The sequence below is a fragment of the Erithacus rubecula genome (genome assembly GCF_903797595.1).
Source record: "Erithacus rubecula genome assembly, chromosome: 6".
NCBI lineage: Eukaryota > Metazoa > Chordata > Aves > Passeriformes > Muscicapidae > Erithacus > Erithacus rubecula.
This window is the reverse complement of record NC_136688.1, coordinates 54,280,195-54,296,704: the sequence shown is the minus strand read 5'-3', so window position 1 is coordinate 54,296,704 and position 16,510 is coordinate 54,280,195. Positions and strand designations below refer to the sequence as shown.

The 16,510-nt window shown below is 41.4% G+C and overlaps 1 protein-coding gene across 1 annotated transcript; it reads right to left on the bottom strand.

Moving 5' to 3' along the window:
* Nucleotides 1-853: 853 nt before the first annotated feature.
* Nucleotides 854-15,651, bottom strand: SGPP1 (sphingosine-1-phosphate phosphatase 1). Its single transcript, XM_079308058.1, has 3 exons — nt 14,879-15,651; nt 4,638-4,727; nt 854-2,398 (listed from the first exon to the last, which is right to left on the bottom strand). Exons 1-3 carry the CDS (start codon nt 15,470-15,472, stop codon nt 1,847-1,849), a joined length of 1,236 nt encoding a protein of 411 aa, XP_079164184.1. The 5' UTR covers nt 15,473-15,651; the 3' UTR covers nt 854-1,846.
* Nucleotides 15,652-16,510: the final 859 nt, after the last annotated feature.

The following is a 16,510-nucleotide window of genomic DNA, read 5'->3' as shown; positions in this document are numbered from 1 at the left end:
ACCATTTTCTACTTGGTAAGGTCTTTTCTGCTCTGGAAGTTGTTTAACACACTCAGTTCTGAACACCTCAGTTTGAATACATTCATAGCAGTGCATTCAGGATGCACTGGAGAAATGCACCAGAAAAGTTAAGTTTTTCACATCATCCAGTGCCAGCGTACCATAAACCTCATCTGCTTCAAAGAAAATGAAATTAATTGTGTCAATCTACATATTAACAGTTTGGAGATATCTCCAATATAAAAAAAGAAGAAAAAAAAAAAAAAAGACACAACAAACCCTTCTAAACATAAATATTGTTTACAAAAAAAACCAAAAACGTAGGCTTTGTATTCTATCTAATCACCATATTTTCCAACCAAATGATGTTTTTCCTGAAAAACATGCACAATGCAAAATGAAGTAATTGGTGTCTGGTCAAACACTAAGACAGCACTTCCTGCAGTAACCATTCCTGACATGGAAAGAACACATCAGGCAACACATGAACAAGACAAAATGAACAGAAAAAAAAGGCACATGAAATTACACTTGAAGGGAAAAGGATCATGAAAAGCCCAAAAGCACATAATAAAATCCTGCCAAATTTAGACATCACAAACTGTTCATGCATTGACCTTTCTGTCCTGACTGATGACAATCTGTCAATCAGAATGATTACAAGGTTACTTTAATTGTTACATTGTCTTATAACTATATAAATCAGGTAGAAGTTATTATCACCTTCAAATATAGTATGTTAATGCATAAAAATACAGATTTTTCTAGAATAAGAATTATATTTTCTCACCAAATACCTAAAAGCAGTGGTCCTCCTAGATTAATTTGGAATAATAAGTGAAGCCCATTTCTTGCAGAATGGGGTGGTTTTATTGTTTATATATTTAAATAGTTAATTTTGAATATCCATCCACTGTATAAACAATCTCCAGAAAAATATATCCTCTTGCAGTAACTTACAATACACATTAAAAATACTTACAAAAGGGACTACTGTTCATTTACAATACCTTGAGCTCAAGGACACAATTCCTGGGTCATTTCATTTATGCAATTTTATCAGGAAAAAACTGAACATTCTGGTTAACTTGGACCATGTCAGCAACATGGACAATCTTAACATTTTTTAATATCTGCCTAATTACATAGGATTTTCAATAAAATTAGGCATTTTTGCATCACAGTATATATGGCATTTCTTAATTTAGCAACAGAAAGGCACAGTTATTAAACCATAAAATACAGTACCTGAATTATATATAATTCAGTGATATCTACCAATGCTAATCTGGACATTTTTCTTTGCAAAGGGGGCTAAAGAAAAAGGCTTCTGCTTGTTTATTTAAAAAAAATTAAACCTCATTACAAGTTTGGTCCGTTAGAAATACCTATTAGCTGAAATACCTTGAAGCAAGACTTCAGGAAAGAATAGAAGAAAGCAAATTTAACAGTCTATGGTCCAACAACTTGAATTATTACTGTGAAATGGCAAACAGATCATGAATGGAGCCTTCTGATTAGCTGTCAGACATACCTGCTGAGGGTCAGTGTAGACAGGTACAGACTGGCAGCCATCCCAGACAGTCACTGCATCACACACACAAACTTGGTTACAGCAATAAGTCCAAAAACAGCATTTACAGAGGTCAGCACTTCTCCTGGACTGATGCTTGACTGCTGGCCCTAAACCATCCCCAGAGATGTGCAAAGCCCTTTAAATGCTTTGCCTGCTTTGTATTGCTGTTAATAGGAAGACCCAAGCTGGCCGGCCTTCCCTTAGCAAACTAGTGCACCTCTTCAAAAAGCAACTAGCTCAGTTCTCCCTACTCAGGGTGATCCAACTGCATCAGGAAAGACCAATGAAGTGGAAGAGGCAAGGAACAATGAACATGAGGGAGAAACCAACCATGCCATAGGTGATGTAGCGATAGGGCAGCTCCACCTCCATGCGCTGCCGGGCTCTGCGCACGTCGCCCTGCGGGATGCGGAATATCTTACAGGCCAGGGGGATGGTGGCTTTCTTCATGGCCACTCTGGTTAGCAACAGAACAACCACGCCGACCAACAAGCGCAGGATGGCTTTTCCAAACACGGTGACAGTGAGGGAGGACAGGGACAAGGGCAGGGTGTGGGGAGGAGGATCCAGCTGCAGACCCAGGATGTAGTTGACGTGAGAGCCGCAGGCCACGCCGGCACCACAGCCCAGGATCTGAGCCGTGTCTCCTCGCGATGTGCTCCACGTGTCCAGGGTGAAGGAGAAGATGCCCAGGGCCAAATGGAGACTGATGATAATTAAGGGTGCATATTTGTAAGTTAAATTGAAGTTATCAATCAGGTCTACAACTGGATGGAAGACAACCAGGATAAGAATAGCATACAGAAATCCAGCAATAACGTCCTGTTGAAGAGAAATATGGTTTCACTGTATGAACTATTAAAAAAAAAAACCCTCTCATGTTACATCAGCAAGAACACAAGCCTAGCTACTGTAGTGTTAAAAGCAACTTGTGGATTCCCATCTCTAACCTTTTACAAGATTAAAACTTTCTCATGTTAAACATAAGGTAAGGATTTGCATTTGATCACCTATTAACAAATCACCTGCATCCTGACCAGATCATAAATGAAGTTATTATCAAAGGACCCTTCAAAGTTGCAGGTCTGGACTTTTTAGTAAGGCCTGTTGAGACATGGCAAGGAGTGATGGTTTTAAACTAAAAAAGGAAGATTCGGACTGGATGTAAGGAAGATTTTTTATTTTTCCAATGAGCATGATGAGGCACTGGTACAGGGAGTCCAGAGAGGTGGTGGATGCCCTGTCTCTGGAAACATTCATGGTCAGGTCAGTCCAGGCTCTGACCAACCTGTTCTGGTTGCAGATATCCCTGCTTGTTGCAGGGGGCTAGGACTAGATGATCTTTAAAGGTCTCTTCTAACCCAAAACTATTCTGTGATTCTTCTATGATTTTTTTTTCCTGCTGGCAACACTGGTGCCTGTCCAGGGCCAGGGCATTCCAACCTACAGTCAGCACAAATCCAACCCAGCTAAATATGTTCTGCCAACTTAAGTTTGCTGAAACAGCTCAACAGTGGCTCTGAGGGCCTGGGTGCCAACACACAAATACTGGCAGCAGCAGCAGCTGGTGCAGCAGTCAAGGACCACTGCAGCCAGGCAGTCCTGAGCAGCTTCAACTTTCCACTCCAGCTTCAGAATTAACAATGCTGCAAGAATTGGAACTGTTTCCAAATATTAAAAGGGGAGGAAGAGAGAAGCTCTGTGGCTTCCTAACTCATTTTCAGTTTTACTATTGTTTTTAATGATCTTTTCTTAATGAAAAGGTTATGCAATTCTTTTTTACTTCAGCATTAAATTTCAGTTGACTGATCACTCAGTTGCATGGAATTCTCTGCTACTTTTGTCACCTTTGATTGCAAAAGAATAATTTGTGCAATCCAAGCACTACAAAGTGGCCCACTTTTACTTTCATGCTTATCAGTTCCTCCACATGAGCCAGGAGGTGGGACTTCAATCAGCAGAGTTTGCATTGCTCCAGCTTCAATGAATCATTTTCATTTGCTTCCACTAATTAAAAGCTTGATAAAAGCTCTAGTAAAATTGACTGATATAAACATCAGACTTATTCATTTTAGAAGCAACAAAACTTTCTGCTCTATTTGCCACCTACTCCCCTCAAAGTGAGGTAATATGGTTGATGTATGTTGCAGGCAGCATATGGTGAACTGCATTCCCTCAAACTCTGCAGAAGATTCAGATGTGAAACTACAAAATAGCTCTGTCTGATTACTCAGTACTTGTTGCATGACTTTGTTTGATTACACTTTGTGTCAGCTGAACTATCACTCCATCACATCATCTTTGAGAGTGGTTTTGGATAGGGAAGACTTCTAACTACTGATGTAAAAATGTCATTTACTTTTTCTGAGCTGCTTTATTTTCCCATACCAGGGAAAATTTATTTTTCCCTACCAGGCTTACCCTTTTCTGTCAGCTTTTCTTCTCAAAAACATCTTTAGCCACCCTCATTAGTGGTCTTGCTTTGCAATTACTACTTTGTAGTGTTCTTGTTTCCTCATTTTTACATTGCATACACTTGTGTTTCAGTTTGGGGAGGTTTAATCCTGTTTAATGAGTTTGTTTTTCTAAGATGACAACTTTGTTACCTGGTTTTAGAAACTCTGGTAAATCAAGCTCTAGTGTGTAGAGTGGCACTCTGAGATGAGATGCTCACATGCTTTGAGCAGCTGACGTGCAGTGACCTTTAACAGCCACCTGCTCATTCTGCAAAATGATTTCTACTCTGCAGAAGAAAATTTAGTCTACACCTTAGGGCAGTCATCAATTTCTGCACTAAAATATGACATTAAACCTGTTAAGTTTCACCATGGACTGAGTTTATAAAAGACAATAATAAGTTTACAGTGAGAGCCACTTTTAGCTATTTTATCAATTTCTATGCTGACGAAACTCAAGTCTTCTGTTTCTGTATGGTAGGACATTCCAAAAAATACATCTATATATAATTATTGCACTGTAAAACCTTCAATGTAATGGAAGATTAGAAAAGCAGAACAGGATTAAAACAGAAGTTGAGAAGTAGATTAGATTATTTTCTTACCAAAATTGAATGCATTCCCATATAAATTCGACTACAGCAAACCAAAGAACACCAGCAGAATGCCAGGATCAGTCCAAACATAAGGGGATACTGGTAGGGAAGAAAAATGCAGAAACTGTATTAGAATTTGGAAAAAAAAATTAAAAATAATCACTCTACTAACATTCTATAATTAATTCCAATTAATGCCACTGATGGTTAACCTTTTCTCTGCTCTAGCCTCCACAGCAGAGCATTTTTTCATAAAGTCATTGTTAAGTCAAGCTTTCAACCTTCCCCTCTCTTCTTTGGATATAAGAATCACAGTGCTTTGATCAGACTTTTTCAAAGCAGTGAGGAATGTATCCATCTCTGTAGCAGTTGCCTTGTCATGCCCTGATATCCAAATTGACAGCTGGGTAGAGACAAGTGTATTAAACTGTGCAACAGTTTTACACTGGGTGAAGCAGCTCCATCACACACAGGTATTGTTAACAGCTACTCAGGCAGAACTAAGTGCTTCACTTTTTTTCCTGAGAAGGAGGAACTCGTAAGAAATTACAAAGAAATTTAATTCCTTCCTCAATTTTTTGTTTTAGAGCTTCTGCAATCATTGACTCAATCTCTATACATCAGCATGAAACTCCTAAAACAGTAATCTTTTTTGTTCTTTCTAAACCCACATACATTTTCTCCTACAAGCCACATTTGTTAAACAAATATCATCAAATAATTGCTTCCAATTATTTTTGTCGTCTTACATTTTTTTTATTAAAAAGGACTGTTTACCAGGAAGAAATAAAATACTTTGCTTTGGTAAGAACATATCATATAGAGAAACATAGTTTCTTAACTTTCTCAGATTTTGGATAAAACTATGCTAATTTACATATTACAGCACAGTAAGAAATACTTTCCCCACTATAGCAAAATGCTGCACAAGATAGGATACAGTTTCCCTTTTTGTCACTATTCTATAAAAGACAGTCACAAGATAAAATGGCAAGTTTCCAAAATTGCTTCACTTCCTACGATAAACATGTTCAATATAAACAGGCAGCCTCAATGCACTCAAACCTAGAAATAAAATCTAAGAATTACAGGCAGGTTTCTTGCCCTTTCTCTGGTTCCTTTCATAGGTAACCTGAAGGGTAGAATATCAAGAAAATTAGAGAAAATATCTTTTAAATGATTGGAGAAAGTTGTGTCCTCTGTGAAGGCCACTTAACAGATTGTAAAGTTCCAAAATCAGGCTTTTAGTAGAAGGTTTGAGATAGGATTATCACTCCTCTGCATTTTCCCTGGATTCTCAACTCCAGCACCTAAAATAACCATTTCCAAACTAAGAGAAAATCAGGAAGCTTAAGAAGCAGATTTCACATTAAAATAAATTCTAAACACCCATCTCATAGTTGTGTTCCATCTAGACTAAACTCTACTTCCTGCAGCAACATTTGTCTTTGCTTCCATCACATTCATCTTTAAACTGGATCTAAACAGAACTGTGTACTTGTGACTCATTTCTGACTGGAACAAACCGAGTTTCCTGTCTTTCAGAACTCTGCTAAACCCAGGCCATGCACCAGTAACTGTGTCACACTCACACATGATTGCAGAGCTCTCAGACACCAGCATTGCTACAGCAGCCACAAAAGAGCCATGGTACCCTGTGAGTGCAGCCACATCCCCGTGCCCCACTGTGCTTCTCCCTTTGCCACTGCTCTCAGGGTAGAAGGAATGCTGCCTGCAGCAGCCTCACACTCTCCCTGCATGGTGCTGCTCCACTCCCCAAGCAGAAGTGTCTATGTGCAGGGACAGCTGCAGCACGCAGCCTCTGAAGCAAAGAGCAGCTTCGAGTTTCAAACTGTTGGGCCATCACTTGATAGCCTGTGTCCATCCTTGTCTCCTGACACACATCTTTTGTGCTTCCAGAGCCCAATCAGGGTAAGGCTTTTCTTTAATAAATAAAGACTTGACCTGTTTGTGCAGTACCTGGAGCTTCAGCTGGAGGATGAAGGAAGTGCCAGGCTCAGCAGCCATTCGTGATACTGTGGGTAAGAGACTGGGACTGGGGGAGGAAAGTTAGAGCAGCTAAACAGCAAAAGCCTGAGAACAACGGGAATGAAGAAAATAGGCAGGTGAGAAGTCTTGTTCTAAGAGTCCTCAGCAGGTGATTGCAAACAGCAGGGAGACTAAAATAATTCTGAAAATGAAAGAAGAAATGCTTGCTGTCAGGGAACTTACAGAGGAGGAGTTTGAAGAAGAAAGAAACAGAAACTCCAGCTCTGAAGAATGTTTTGGAAAGATTATTTGGTTCTGTCATATCTCACTCTTAATTCTGAATAAATATCCCTTAAACCATCTGAGAATATGGGCTAGTTTATTTTCTCTGTAGAAAAACACAATAGAATAGGTTTGGGTTGAAAGAGACAGTTCAAGGCCATCTAATCCAAGTTCCCTGCTCGGAGCAGGGACATCATCAACTAGAACAGGTTGCTCAGAGTCCCATCCAACCAGGCCCTGAGTGTTTCCAGGGACAGGGTATCCACCTCCTCTCTGGGCAACCTGTGCCACTGTTTCACCACCAGAAGGAAAAAATTTCTTAACTGTATCTGATTTAAATTAACCCTTGTTCAGTTCAGAACCTTCAGCCCTTCTCCTACCACAAAAGGCCCAAAGGAGTTGGCTCCCACCTTTCTTACAGGCCCCTTTCAAGAACTGATCACAAATTAAGCATAACACCCTGCATCCTCCTCAGCCTGTTTTCACTCCTACCCTTTTCAAGCTGCCACTGGGTTCGAGAATTCCCAGAACACCAAACTGGTAGCACCTGCTTAAAATCTGCCCTGAGGTGGTAAGACAAGCATGAATTTGGTCCTCACACGAAGGGATAAGTGCACAAGGTGACTCAAGGAGAGTATCAGCACTCCCACACACCTCTGAGCTCAGCAGCATGCAGAGTCATACCACCAACAGGGGACATCACCTGCATCCTTGTAAAAAAAGCTGATGCCAGAAACTTACTTCCAAATTGTTTCCTGCAGGGCTGAGGTACCAGCAAGCCTTATAATAATACTGTTTTATAATAATGGATTTCAAAAATCTCCTCTCCCAATCAGAAATGAATATTCAAAGAAAGAAAAAAAAAACAGCTTTTACTAGGTTTTCTACTTGAAACAAGCACATTTTACAAAAGAGAAATATGAAAATTTGAATATGAACTTATATCAAGTGTTCATGGAAGAAAATCATAAGTACTTTTTATTATCTTGACTTAGGTCTCTACTTAAATGTGAGATATTAAAGCAAGACAGCTGAATTCTAGCAGTTTAGTCCCATGGTTCCTGGCATGCCAAATCCTACAGAGGCACAAAGGACAAGAGATCATACATTTACTTCTACCTTCCTCTCCAATTCCCTGTTGATTTTACTCATTTAGGCATTAGAAGGCAGACTGGCATCACATGTGCTTCCAGATGAGGCTGTGCAAGGTTGTCACAGATCACAGGTGGGAGAGGTAGACATAGAAACCAGGTTTCATTCCCTCTCATTGTTCTTTTTGATAAAAGATTTGATGTATCGTGTTCTTGAGCACACTTGGTGTAACTTTCAATCAGATATTGAGAAGCAGCCCATTTTGGACACAAACATCTCAAACCCTGTCTCCATGCCCTCAATCTTATGTAAATCCTCAAAAACTCCTTATGCCTCCACAGCAAACATGCCACCTCAACAATTCTGAGTGTGGGTTTGGTTTTTTTTGAACTGCATACTGCTTTTGTAGAAATTAAAAACCCTGAATCAACAAGCATGTTATTTAAAAAATATTTTTTAAAAAGTTAATTGATTTTTTAACTTCACATATTAAGATAAAGCTAGGGATAAAGCTAACTGAATAAACTACTCATCATGTTTCAAATCTCAATCTTTTTCCCATATCCAGAATCTTGTTTTAATCAAATAAATTGAATTAAATTCATGTTTGTAAAACAGCAGTGAAACTATTCTCAGTAACTCTTTGAAAACTTTATGCCATATGTTTTGAAGAGAAAGCTCCCATCCTATAGAAAATTCCTCTACATCCTCCACAAGAAGCTTGCAAACTTCTGCCTGGACTACACACAAAACCCTTCCCCATCCTCCTCCCTCTCCTTGATCTTTTTGCCAAGAGTCTTAATAACATAACCATTGTTTAAAAATGCTCATAAGGAAACAATCTGTCCTAAAAGCTTTGACCTAGGTCAGAAAATTTCTTCTTTCATAAAGGAACATTATTAAAAGACACTAAATGCTCACTTCTTTACCTTTTAAAAGCACATTCTACACTGGAGAAGTTTCCAATACCCACAAAGGATTCCAAAGTAACATTCTAATATTTTCAGTGTTCTACAGTATTCAATGATCTTTTTTAATCATACCATAACTCAGAAGTTCAACTTGAGTTTGAGACGATTATTTTGGGCTAAAGTTCACTGAAAGAATCCAAGCAGCACTTGCAGCAGCAGGCTTTTAATAAGGTATTTGGGCCATGTATTGGCAATAGTCATATGAAAAGCTATGATCAATGTTTATGGGAATGACTCCAGCACCCTGGCTGGACAGATGAGTTCAAAAAGCACAGCAAAAAAATGATTTTGTGAAGGCAGCAGAAGGGAGAAGAGGATTGTTAGAAAACAGAGACCACTAATCAGTCCTTTTAGGAAAAATAAACAAACCTTGTCTTTCAAAATGGGCCAGGTGGTAAATACCACTGGCTAAGCTACTTTTATCAATTACTTTTTACTTTCTTGCACTGACCAACATTAATATCAAGAGACATAAAAACCTCAGTGTTATATGTCACTACAAGAACCTCTTTTTAAAATTCCAATATAAACTTTTCAATGCCAGTCCTGAAGGAAATTAAAATATTTCATTTTCTGCTACACCTAATCTGAAAAGAAATTGAGTAACAACAGGAATTAAGTTATTTCTTTTCATTGCAGTCATTAAAAAAAATAATCCCTCTCTGAACACAGCTAGCAAGAATCACTTATTGCTTGCTCTGTTTATGGCCTAATACTTGAAACTATATTTTTGCTGGAAAATAGTGTTTTCTCAGTTTAATCACCTATTTGCAAGAACAAAGAATGCTTTACATACGTACAATGCACCAAGAATAAAGAAACTGCTTGAGAAGTATTTCCTTTGAATACCTTTACATCAAAAAATTTCTATCCAAGCTTAGAGCATTTGTTTTTACATGTTTTCCACTAAGACCCTTTACATTAATTAAAGATTTGCTTAGGCAAAACTGAAAAATATATTTAATGGTAATCAACACAGTCTAATAAGACAGGTTGCTGTATTCCTTGGGCAGAGATTCCCTAGTGATATTTGTCAGAACTGGCTGTGCTCTTTTCAAACTTTTAAGAACACCTGCATCAAACAACTTTTTTCAGCTTCCTTTACAAACTACAGGCATTAATATGGCCCACAGAAGACCTTACATCTCAAACACACAAGACAAGGTCAGTGCTGACCCTCCAAATTCCCATCTCTCTCTTATATCATCATGTGGGTAATTCTGTGTTTTCAGATCATCCCTTTAGCTGAGCTTCCCATGTCAGAAGAGTTTTTGTTTGTTTAAGAAAGATGTACAAGAAGACCAATTAGACAAGCATGCACACATCTCTTTGCCAACATTTCAGTATTTTAGCCAAAGGCACATTTGGGCTTCTCTGAGAGGTGATGTGTCCTGAAGGGACTGCATTTGCTCCTGCACACAAATTTTGTATGTAAGAGATGGTTTTCCATGCATAGCTTCCAGTTTATCACTACATCAATCTTACTGAAAATGCAAGCCTTTCACCAAGGACAGACATTTATAACTAGGATGTGCCCCTTTCTGCAAAATTCTCACTACAGCACTGTTGTGATCAGGCTGTTTATTCATCCCCAGTAACTAATTATTCCCTATTTTCAGTGGGAAGCAGAAAGTTTGGCCTTTTGAAATGAAAGAGCAGGCAGGCAGTTCTAGAGGTAAACTTCAGCAGAACCACAGAGTGATGCAGATCTCCCTGAAATCCCAATACAGAACTGTCAAACCCATCTCATTTAATTACATTCACCAGCCTTGGCTGATAAAAGTCATAGTGTGCAGATGAAAGATTTCTGGAAGGGAGTTTCATGTGGTACCACATAAGAGTCTTACACAACCAGTACCACAGAGAGTCAAAAGAGCAGTGAGTAAATGAAAACTGTAAATGAAAATACATCAGAGAGGCCACTGGAGAATAGATGCACCTAGTGTGGGTTTAGCAGAGGTGTTATCCAGGTCACCATTAGCTGCAGCAGGGTGGAAAGGCAGTCACTGATGACAGGCTTTGCATACAAACACTGCCAGACAGCACCCAGGGACAATGCTGTCATATTCAGCAGCACAAGCTGCTTCAGAGGGAAATCAGCATTGGTTAATATAGTTAAAGGCCTGCTACTCATCAACCCAGGCTCTGGGCTCCTGCTGAATATCAACCAAAGTTTGCTCAGTGGCTACAGTGAGAGTCAGCAGCTCCTCACTGAGCTCATTAATGCAGAGCTCAGGAGTGCAAACCCATCATTTCCTAATGCAGACAGCTACTGCTAGAGCCAGGCTGCATCCTGGAAGAACTCTGGGAGAGAAACAAATTTTCTGTATCCCCTGGCTGATTTTTATTTCTTCTCCTCAAAATAAGCCAGCAGAGCTATAGCACATTCAGGAACCACCCCAACTCAAGGACCATTTCTAATAGAAAACATCTTGATATCTATTTGAAATCAGCAGTTCAGTATAATCAAACAAAATATAAAAAATACTTTCTCCAGCAGTCTCAGCCTGAGCCTTTGGAGATTTTGTGGATAATTAGCAGTTCACACTATCTCTTCCTCCCCCCACCTGGGACATGATATAAGCCAGCTTGGCTCAAACTGTCACTATTTCAAAGAAAGCAAGTTTTCCCCAGTTTTATAAAGGTTACTTTTTTCTAGATTGTATAAAGATCTATAACTTCACTGTCTTTTAAGTGTTTGCTGTCCCCTTTCAGGATATCATTGCTTCAAAGACGGGGGAGAAAAAAGTCCAATATTTATAACATTCCCAAATTCTCTTGAGTCTTTGACATGAGCTTTATATTTCAAGGTTACTGAAGTGTCTTTGAAATACATTATTCTCTCTGCAGAAATGTAACATATTAAATAAATACATAAATATGGATTATGCAAGTGGAATCAAGAGTTTCGGGCAAGCTCTCATAATTCAAGAAGAAATTTGGAAAAATTTGAATACAATGGACAGAACAGTTAGCTATTGTGAAAACTATCTTAATATGTAACTTGCCTCTGTCTGAAAGACAGTTTAATTGAATATTCCCTATGCCCAAAGTCTCTAATTGTGATAATGTGCCAAAAACATCTTTAAAATACATTACCTCTGGAAATATTTTACTTGAACAATTGCATTTAGAGAGTATTTTAGTTTTATAGTCAAAAATCCTTTTGAATATTATGTGAAAAGAAATCAATTGTAACAGGATTGCTTAAAGGCATTAAAAAATTGAAAAGCATAAACTCAACAGGCTAAGAAAATTCCTACTGCAATCCAAACATGTTTTTAAATGGATAATCTGGGCCACACCTAGAAAAATAGGAGCACATTTTCTCTGTTCTATATGTTCTTCAAGAAAATGACTCAAATAGATTGTCTAATAGAAAAGAACTATCACACAATAGCAGGAAGTCGTAGATCACTGAAAGCAAACTGCAAATAAGCTACACAAAAAAAGAGATTCCCTCCTCACTGGTGAAAGATAATTTAGAGGAAGAGCAGCTTTCTTTGCTTTAGTATAAACTTCAAAATGACAAACTCAAAGCTGCCTGTATTCCAGGGTAAAAGTCCATGCAGAGTTACAGCTGTGTCTGCTTAAATTCATCCTCAGCCTCCTTTGACTATGATTTGCTGAACCAACAGTCCCAAGATATTGTCTCATCACAATCAGGCTCTGTGTAAGGCTTCTTTATACTAAATATATACAGAAGGAGTTTGTCAACAGGTTTAAACCTAGCCACTGCACCTACTGGTAAATTCGTAGAAGTTAGTAAAAATCATATTAAAATTCGTTTATCTTTAATGGCTTTCCAAGTACTTGTGAGGTCAGTCTTTTTTAACACCATTTCCAGAAAAACACCATTTTCCATGGCAAAAAGATGTCACATAGGTTCTACTCCCTTTCCACAGAAGTAAAGCAGGGAGAACAGAAGTGTCAGATGAAAGGTTAACTCTAGAGGTAAATCAAAAGACTCTTGACATGCCACTGGATAATTATTGATTAATTTTTGGAAATAATTTAAAAATCAAGAGGTTGGTTTTTTTTACATGAGTATTTTAAAATGACAGAAGTTGGTTTCAGAGAGATATTTTATTCATACTCATTTTCTAAGAAAAAAGTATTAAAATCAAAACTCAAACACTTTGCTTCTGTCATTTCTTAAACACAGTCCCACACGAATAACAAGGCTGAACATTTATGATTTCTTACCATGCATTCATGGTAAATATGTTTAGTCAATTAGCAGAGTGTTCCACAGACTGCAGGGGCAGCAGAGCTGGCAAACCACAGATCGAACTTGGTTGATGAGCAAAAACACCATTTCACAGCCTGTTGGCTGGGTCTGTAAAGGCAATGGAGACAGGCTCTCCTGCACACATGACACCAGGCTGTGCAAAGCTGATCGACTGGTACTGCTAAATGAGCTTTCCCACATGCAAAGAAGTACAAATACTGTTTGTTCTTCCAACTGACACCAGCCCTACACATCTAAAAAGTAATAATTAAATATACAGATTTTGGTCATTTAATAAAAACAACTTGGAGATTAAGCATCTCAGTGGCAAAGGTTCAAATATTTATTTCAAAACACTCACAAAATATGGCCCTGTTTATATATATATATACATATATATATGTAATTATTATGTCTGCATAACTCCAGCAGATAATACTTCAGCTTCTCCTAGCAAATATGAATCCCTAAAAGCTTCCTTTTGGGCACATGCATTCACCTCGCAGAAACAGATACATAATCTTTGGTTATAGAGGCCAAATAAGATCTCCAACCCTTAATCACCTCATTCCTTTCAGTCACCCATTCTAGATGCTGAGATAGAGCCACAAAGTGTCAGGCAGCACCAGCTGATAACTGGCGATTGTTAGCGGTAACTGGGAGGACAAGAGTTAAGCCCCTGCACCAATCTCAGAATCAGAGTTAGCTCTCTCCACCGACATGACTTATATCCAATTTAAACCAGGCAGGTGTTACAGTAAGGGTTAGTAAACATTAACAACTTAAGAGTCGGATTACTGCCTAACTTCTTAAACATTGCACAGCAAAACGCTGCACTGGAGATTTAGCTGGGCAAGCCTTCTCCCTCACTGCTGAAAGGGTGCAGTGATTTACAGAGCTGGATGTGCTTTCTCTGGAGTTGCTGCTGTTGCCATTCCTGCAGCAGCCAGCGCCAAAGCACATGCCATTGCTTGCGTAAACCAGACGATCAACAGTGTTATTTTAACTTATCTATTGACCCCAAGTGCAATAGCCAGATTTTAGAGATTCTGCTGAATGAAGGTGCTGAAAATAACCGAGATTATCAGTTCCTGCTATTTATGAGCACGTTGGTAGATTGCAGAACCTCCTGAAATACAAATACCAGAATCATTTCCAGCTTATGGTTAATGGAAATAAAATCGTTAAAGAAAAGGCTAAAGCTACAACTCAGTGACGCTACAAAGTGACTCGAAGCAAAGAAGGATCAACAAGAAGCCCTTTAGTTACTGGCTCTCCACCAAATTCTCACTCTGTAAAACCAAATGCCTGTAAAAACACTAGATGCTCATCCAAACTTTGCGCAAATAGACAGGCTGGAAAAAAAAAATCCTCACAGGAACAAAACGCAGATTGTTACCGCGAACTTTTCATACGTGCTGAGCTAATCCCCAAAGCCAGCACAACCTCCATTCACTAGACAGAATTACTAGAACACCTCTCGTAACCTGAGCACTCGCTTAAATCACAGAAAAAAAAAAAAACCAACCAAAAAAAAAAGAGTGAGGCAAGGAAAAAAGGTACGAATGCCACATTTTTCCCCAACCAAACTCAGCACCTCCCCTCCTGAAGAAAAATCAGGTGTGCCACATCCTCACAGCCCGGGGCTGGAGGCAGGGCTGAGGAGGCGGAGGTGTGAGCATTACCTGCCAGCGGCCGTAGCTGAGCAGCAGCAGCGCCAGGGGGATGGCGGTGCCCGACATGGCGTGGGTGGAGGGCATGCTGTACTCGGAGTTGTAGAAGACCTCCAGCTTCACCACGGGCGGCGAGGCAGGACGCGGCCAGCGGATCACATCCTTGGTGCACTGCCCCAGGTACATCACCCACACCCAGATGATGATCAGCCTCCGGCCCAGCCAGGCGTCCACATTCCAGATGCAGAAAGGGAAAAAGAGGATGTAGAAGAGTTCGTTGCCCAGCTCCGTGCCCAGGCTGAACAGATAGTAGAGGAAGCGGCTGCGAGTGGCGAACTCCTGGCTGCCGTCCTCCTCCTCCGTCAGGGAGTTTCGGCGCGGCCTCCTTCTCCAGCGCTGCGGGGATCCCGCCGCGCCGGGCACGGCCCCGTTCCCAGCGGGATGCGCCTGCCCGCCCGCGGGGCCACCGTTCGCCACCGGCCCCCGCTGCTCCGCGCCGGCCCAGCCCGAGGGCCCCTCCACCCCGCAGAGCCGCTGGAACGCGGCCACTTTCCGCGGGTCCTGCAGGTGGGCGGCCAGCCGGGCCAGGCGCTGGCCGACAGACATAGCGGCGGGACCGGGGACGAGCTGAGGGCGGCGGGGGACTTCGTCTGAAGGGGCGGAGAGGAGGACGGGGGCTCCGCCGAAAGGAAAGCCGCTCCCTGAAGAGAAACCCGCGGGAAGGCGAGACGCCGCGGATGCCGCGGGACTGCCCTCGCCTCAGCCGGTCCCTCCCGCCGCTCGCTCCCTCACGCCCTCTCCGTTCGCTCCCTCCCTCACGCCCGCGCCGGCCCCGCCCCGCCGCGCCTGCGCGCAGCCCCCACCCCGCGGGAAACCCTCATGGCGGCGCGGATTGGCCGCCGCTCTCTCTCGGTCCCGCCCCCGCGAGCGCGCAGCCAATCGGAGCTCGGCATTGCGTGAGGGGTGCGCGGCGTGAGGCGGCCTCGCGCGTGAGGGGCAGAGGCGGCGGCGGGCGCCTGTGGGGTGGCCCGGGGTGGTGCGGAGTGTTGAAGCCTCGTTCTTCTTCTTCTTCGTTATAGAAACACAGAATCAATCAGGGTGAAAGAGACCTCAGAGATCATCGGGTCCAGCCTGTGACCGATCACCACCTTGTCCACCAGACCATTGCACTGATTGATCCATCTTTCTTAAATACCTCCAGGGACAGTGACTCCACCAGCTCCTTGGGCAGCCCATTCCAATGGCTCATCACCCTTTCCTTGAGGAAATTCTTCCTAACGTCCAACCTAAACTTCCCAGTGGTGCTGCTTAATATTTCTCGGAGCCTAAATCCGGTGGTGCGAGTGGCCGCAGCGCGTTGGTCAGGCCGGTCCCGGCCGTGGCACAGGGCCGCTCTGCAGAGCCTGCGGCAAGGAGTCTGTTTCAGTCGGGAGGAGACTCCACATCTCCTTGTGTGTGTGTGTGTGTGTGTGTGTGTGTGTGCAGGGCTGGGAGTTCAGGACAAGGGTATTTGTGAGCAGGTACTTCACAAGTGTGTCCTGTGTCCGTCCTGTGAATGCTGTGAGAAATGAGATCTCTGGTCACCTCTGCTCTCTGTCTGTACTACAGATGCTGCTCCTCGGAATTTGTATCTTGCCTTAAAAT